The sequence below is a fragment of the Ylistrum balloti genome, unplaced genomic scaffold (genome assembly GCF_031769215.1).
Source record: "Ylistrum balloti isolate Yb309-2 unplaced genomic scaffold, AGI_CSIRO_Ybal_v1 Utg371944, whole genome shotgun sequence".
Classification (NCBI taxonomy): Eukaryota; Metazoa; Mollusca; class Bivalvia; order Pectinida; family Pectinidae; genus Ylistrum; species Ylistrum balloti.
The window spans coordinates 8,015-15,000 of NW_026782953.1; the positions used below are offsets into that span (position 1 = coordinate 8,015).

The window sequence follows — 6,986 nt, forward strand, 5'->3', positions numbered from 1 at the left end:
ACTGGTTCCTCTTAGCTTGCTGTGATCTTTGCAGGTTTCTGTTTTTGGTCGCGTTCTATACTGTGACTGGTTCCTCTTAGTTTACTGTGATCGATACAGGTTTCTGTTTGGTCGCGTTCTATACTCTGACTGGTTCCTCTTAGTTTGCTGTGATCTATACAGGTTTCTGTTTGGTCGCGTTCTATACTGTGACTGGTTCCTATTGATTCCTCTTAGTTTGCTGTGATCTTTGCAGGTTTCTGTTTGGTCGCGTTCTATACTGTGACTGGTTCCTCTTAGTTTGCTGTGATCTATACAGGTTTCTGTTTGGTCGCGTTCTATACTGTGACAGGTTCCTCTTAGTTTGCTGTGATCTATACAGGTTTCTGTTTGGTCACGTTCTATACTCTGACTGGTTCCTCTTAGTTTGCTGTGATCTATACAGGTTTCTGTTTGGTCGCGTTCTATACTGTGACTGATTCCTCTTAGCTTGCTGTGATCTTTGCCTCTTAGTTTGCTGTGATCTATACAGGTTTCTGTTTGGTCGCGTTCTATACTGTGACTAGTTCCTCTTAGTTTGCCGTGATCTATACATATTTCTGTTTGGTCGCGTTCTATACTGTGACTGGTTCCTCTTAGCTTGCTGTGATCTTTGCAGGTTTCTGTTTGGTCGCGTTCTATACTGTGACTGGTTCCTATTGACTTGTGGTGACATATACTGGATTTGATTGGTTTCTGTTTGGTCGCGTTCTATACTGTGACTGGTTCCTATTGATTTGTGGTGACATATACTGGCTTTGATTGGTTTCTGTTTGGTCGCGTCCTAAATTGTTACTGGTTTCCCTTGGTTTGTGGTGATCTATACAAGGTTCTGTTTGGTCGCGTTCGGATCGATCTGTACAGTTCTTTATTGTTACTGGTTATGTTATGTCGCGATCTGTAATGTGTTTCTTGATATGACAATATTTTGATTACAGGATCGTGATGTGGTTGAGGTGTAGTTTGCTCTTTTTTGACGTTTGCCTTTATATAATTACATTTGCGTTCGTTTGTAATATTGAATCCAAGATTTCTGGACGTTTAACTGTCTTATACATGCACTTATCTGATGTGTATACACTTAGTTGAAATGATCCTTTACTACCCGTTCGTATGTGAATGATGTTTTATGTTGTTACTGTCTCCTTTTGTAGCGAGGCCTATATGATAAGTCTCACTGTCTCCTTTTGTAATGAGGCCTATGTGATAAGTCTGTCACTGTCTCCTTTAGTAGTGAGGCCTATCTGATAAGTCTGTTACTGTCTCCTTTTGTAGCGAGGCCTATGTGATAAGTCTGTCACTGTCTCCTTTTGTAGTGAGGCCTATGCGGTAAGTCGGTCACTGTCTCCGTTTGTAGTGAGGCCTATGTGACAAGTCTGTCACTGTCTTTTTGTAGTGAGGCCTATGCGATAAGTCGGTCACTGTCTCCGTTTGTAGTGAGCCCTATGTGACAAGTCTGTCACTGTCGTTTTGTAGTGAGGCCTATGCGATAAGTCAGTCACTATCTCCTTTTGCAGTGAGGCCTTTGTGATAAGTCTGTCACTGTCTCCTTTTGTAGTGAGGCCTATGCGATAAGTCTGTCACTGTCTCCTTTTGTAGTGAGGCCTATCTGATAAGTCTGTCACTGTCTCCTTTTGTAGTGAGACCTATATGATAATTCTGTCACTGTTTCCTTTTGTAGTGAGGCTAGTGTAATAATGATATGCATTACTAACACCTCTGTTTAGTCTCCATGTTTTGGATCATTTGGAACAAAGTGAAATGCCAATATTCAAATATGGTCTTACATGAGAATAAAATAAAATGAAAACAATAACATTCCAGCATTACATTATAAAGAACTTTTAATAATGAGATGATGTAAACAAAAAAAAAACAAAAAAAACAGGCAAGTTAAAACATGAGCAGCATAGCAAAATATACTAATATACTTGTATGAACTTTCCATCATGTAAAAAAATCTCTGCTTGTAGGAAACAAAACCGAGGTATACTGAAACTAATTATACAGAACAACCCATAATATAACCACATCTGTACAGTTAATCATAATATGAATAGTGTATATTTTGTATTGAACATATGACTATGACCTTATATTTATCATCTCAATCTATATATCTATATCACCCAATATTTATATATTTTCTTGACTGAACCTGTATAACAATCGTTTGCATTCACAGATCATTAGTCACAGAAAGCAATGATTAAAATTTGTACTAGTAATCAATACATGTGCAAAGGGAAGTTAGGACCCTTGCATAATAATTAACACATTATGAGAAGTTCAACTCTCCCAGCAGACTAGTTAAAAAGGCAATTGATGGTGTAATGTCACATTGGTCATGAAAACCTGTATTTCATAAAAATAGGTTTTCGTCACACTTCTAGAAATATGTAAAAAATCCTCTTAATAAGATTAAATTTCTAACAAGAAAAATAAAATACAAGAATATCAAAGAGATTTTAAGACATCTAAGTAAAAGTCAATGCCTGCAAGCTTCAGACGAGATATCATAGTTACCATAGATATCACAGCAAGACTGGCAGGAACAAGCTAGCTTTGTCCACCAGGCTAACATATGATTTAATTAAAACTCTAGCCACAACTTGTAGCTATTGTGAGTGAAAGATAACTGTATTAAGTTAACATGGAAGGATCTGGAAGTTTGGAAGGGAGAATATTGGGTCTTAGACTCCTTAATATCTAGAACATCCATAGACAACCTGTACAAGGATCCTTAATATTAATATCTATAATAATATCTTTCCACAACCTGTACAATTACTATCTATGTGTCTTCTAAAACATTACAGTAAATATTGAATCCAAAATTTCTAGGTCACTGATCTATTTGATAGACTTTACTTACAAGGTTACATAGCCACTTGTAAATAAACACTAGCAGCTTGCTTATTGAACACATCGGTATTTACACCATATATACATACAATTTTTAAACATGATGCACTTTTATTTCAACTGATTTTAATTGCAACATGTTATATTTATCTATATACTTATTGGTTAATGTTTTAATACATGTATATATCTTAAAAAAGTACACATAGCATGAGCAGGTTGTAGAATCATAATCACTGATAATCTCACAAGAATACATCACTTCTACACCCAGTTCTTCTCTGTACAACCATCATCATCTTTGCCCATTACTGTCTCATATGATGGAGGAAGCTCACCTCCTGCCTTGGGGTCATGTGGACGATGTACATGCTGACCTTGACCTACATTAGGGTTACTTATAAGTGGAGTTTGTACATTACCCCCATGGCTGTAATATACAGCTTGACCTTGTGAATAAGGTACAGGTTGACCTTGACCTTGAGAATAAGGTACAGGTTGACCTTGTGAATAAGGCACAGGTTGACCTTGACCTTGTGAATAAGGTACAGGTTGGCCTTGACCTTGTGAATAAGGCACAGGTTGACCTTGACCTTGTATATAATACATAGGCTGTCCCGGACCTCCCATAGGGTAGCCAGGGTAACTTGAAACCCCGATCTCTGGCTGAAAGGGATGTGCAGGTTGTTGTGGTCGATTGGACATCTGAATGAGTGTGTTAAGTGTCTGCTGTAGAGTTGTAATTTTTGCCTGAATGTTCATCAAATTGACTGCATTACCTGCTCCTTGTCTTTGAGGAACAGATGCTACCTCTGACAGTTTTGTCTGTAGCTCTGTGATGTAGCTTTGCAGTTGTTGTAACTCCTCTGCGCTACATGGGTTTCTGTCTGGGTATTGTTCCTGCAAATTTAGTATGTGCTGTATGGCAGAAGTATCACGTTCCACCTGGACCAACATCAGCTGTTGATTATATACACCAAAGGGAGACTTGTACATACAATAAACAACAATGGAAGCCAATGATGTCACTCCAACTACAATGCCAAACAAAATAAGGAAGATCGCAGAGCTCTTCACTTCAGATCTGTAGCTAACACATTGTCTAAAGTCTGTGGTGAAAAATGAGTCCTCGTCAGGGGGTGGACCAGGATCCTTAGAACAGGTGCTGAAAGCGCTGCCTGCAAACGCTGAGGCAATTATACATTGTCCCAAAGCAACAAAGCTCAGCAAAAAATTGGCTATCACCTGAAATATACAACAATAACTCTTTGGAAAATGTTATTCACTGATTCAACCTACTGCATGTAAACCCTGAGGCAATTACACATTGTCTCAAAACAACAAAGCTCAGCACAAGGGTGATGTTGAGGTGTGGTCTCTTTGCAGAAGTTAGTGGCTATCACATTGCCATCCAGATTGTTGTCTTGCTCAAGGACACAACCATTACAGCACAGACCACTCAGATTCTCATCTTCTGAGGAACACAAACTGTCACAGATAGGGTAAATATCAAACTGCAAACCTCAGTTCTCCACCTGGGTTTGGGAAGGCCAATACTCTTATCATTTAAAAGGTGGTCAAGTATGACATTTGACCGTTTAATTTTGACTGATGACCACCAAAATCTGTTTTACAAAACATGTTGGACTTCATCCCATTCCAGAAACCAACAAGACAATTATCATGATTCTTTGACCTTCAGTTCATCAAAAAAAAACTTGTTTGAGCAACTTAACAATCTTACCCCTGTTTAAACTTATATACAATTCAAGGCTGTTTCTTTTCATAAAATGTGTTGTGCTTCATCTAATCCCAGGAACAAACTTATCAATTATACTGATAGTCTTTGCCTATTAGTTTAACAAATTTTACCCCTGTAGCCTTAAGTCAAAGTCATTTTTTATGCAAACTTTGCTGGATTTCATCCCAGGTATCTACCAATGTAATATGACATTTTGTGGTCTTTTAGTTATGGAAAAGAAGTAATTTAAAGGAAAATGCTGATGCAAAATTGACAATGAGTGCAACACACAGTATAAACACACTTTGCCCTATGATGCAGGTACATTCAATAGTAAAAGTAAAAGGATTCCTGAGGAAAAGAAAATAAGTATCTATTATTTTTCAATTTCAGTATAATCTGCCCTGCTCTTTAATGTATCTCTCGTATGACCATGGCTTCACTGTATCAGATCACCCATGGAAAATCTGGTAAATCTATACTTACAAGAGACTTGGAGCATCCTTTCCCCTCTGATTCCACCATGGTCCTTGAGGCACAATATTCACATAATCCACCTGCAAACCCCTGTCAAAAAATACACCACAGTGTACAGAATTAAAAGTCAGAATAAATTTAGATGTGATTAGAGCTCAATGATGTTGCCTTTTCTGATTTATTGTAAACTTTAGCACACTGGCGAAGACATGAAAATCATGAAAAATGCTATTTTCAGTTCATGCAATATCAAGCTCTAGAGTAAATTCTTGATAGCCTAACCCTCCACAAAATTTCAGGTTAGACAGTTGAGACACATTGATGATATTGATTCCTTGGTAGTATCATCAAGCTAGGAAAAGATCCTATTAATTCCTCAAGGGTGTACTCTGTGACTGCGACAGTTTTACTATTAACAAATAATCAAAGTACTAAAATAACTGAAAGGCTAAACATGTTGATAAGATATATATATATTTGTAACTTTAAATGCGAGTTTTAACCAATTGCATGCAAAAAAAATCAAATGCTTTTATAGATGATGACTTTCAATAGCAAAATTTGAAACTTTGAACACATTTTCCATAAAATAAGTGGAATTTCAGTAATATGTACAATTCAGTGAAGCAGTTTAAAGTTCCAAAACAGGTTACTACTAGCAGCGGTAATGGATATTGGGCCCAAAACAACATCAAAGCTTTAAAACAGATTATAAAGGGATTATTTAGTTATTAGTTACAATAGTCCAAGTCCAGGTACTGTTTATGACATTGGTCCCTGTAATTGTTCACCACATGTGATGCATGTGAAGGTGCATAATTATAAATTTTTATGACACCAAAGTTTGTTGTAACAAGAGGCTCATGGGCCTTAATGGTCACCTGAGGTCTTCAGGTATTTAAACAGTATTAGAACCTGTCCATCAGTTCCAGCATTGGGGCAGACTGAACAGAACTGATTTGTGCATACTTACAAAGTTTCTTTTTTTTTAGTTTGAAAGCTTAATTTTCAATTACATGGAACTGATACTCTCGCCTAGCAAAATCGCTTCCTCTTCACCAAAGAAAACTTAAGACCAAATTTGATAAAATCATTCCTACAAGAAGAGTAAGATCTTAAAGAATTTGATCTGTTTCCCATACTGGGCTTCATCCTTCTGGTCCCAGGAGGCCAAGATCTATTTCCCTTCACCTAAGAATGCTTCAGACCAAATCCAATCATTTCTACATGAGGAGTAGATTTTAAAGAATTTGCTTTATTTCCCTATTGTTCCCCACCCCTCCTGCCCTGCCTTGCCCTGCCCCATGGGGCAAAGACCAATTGTTTACACCAAATTGATTTCCTGTCACCTAAGAATGCTTCAGACCAAATTTGGGCAAGATTCAATCATTCCTACAGAAGAATTAAGGTTTTAAATAATCTGCTCTATTACCCCTATTGGGCCCCATCCTTTCCATTTCAGGAGGTTGAGACCCAACTTTTACACAAATTGATTCTCTGTCACCTATGAATGCTTCAGATTATATTTGGGCAAAATCCAATCATTCCAATCCACATGGAGTAGGATCTCAAAGAATTTGCTCTATTTCCCCTATTGGGCCCAACTCCTCCTTCCCAAGGAGGCCTAGACCAACCATTTATACAGAATTGATCTCCATCACCTAGAAATGCTTCAGATTAAATTTAGGCAACATAAAATCCTTCCCAAAGAAGGAGTAGGATTTTAAAGGCTTTGCTCTATTTCCCCTATTGAGTCAATCCTTCCCATTCAAGGAGGCTCTGAACCACTGTTAGTACAAAACTGATTCTCTTTAAACAAAATCTTGAGCTCAGGGCAAAATCATTCCTACAGGATGAATAGGATTGTTTTTCAAAAAATTGCTAG

General features: G+C 37.5%; 1 protein-coding gene across 1 annotated transcript in view; it reads right to left on the bottom strand.

Moving 5' to 3' along the window:
* Positions 1-1,844: 1,844 nt before the first annotated feature.
* The window catches only part of LOC132563973 (uncharacterized), a 6,698-nt gene continuing 1,556 nt past the window's right edge, over positions 1,845-6,986 (bottom strand). The window contains exons 4-5 of the mRNA XM_060228725.1: positions 5,111-5,191; positions 1,845-4,128 (exon numbers count right to left, since the gene is read on the bottom strand). Coding sequence (XP_060084708.1) covers positions 3,148-4,128; positions 5,111-5,191 — 1,062 coding nt within the window. The 3' untranslated portion in view covers positions 1,845-3,147. The remainder of the gene's footprint in view (positions 4,129-5,110; positions 5,192-6,986) is intronic.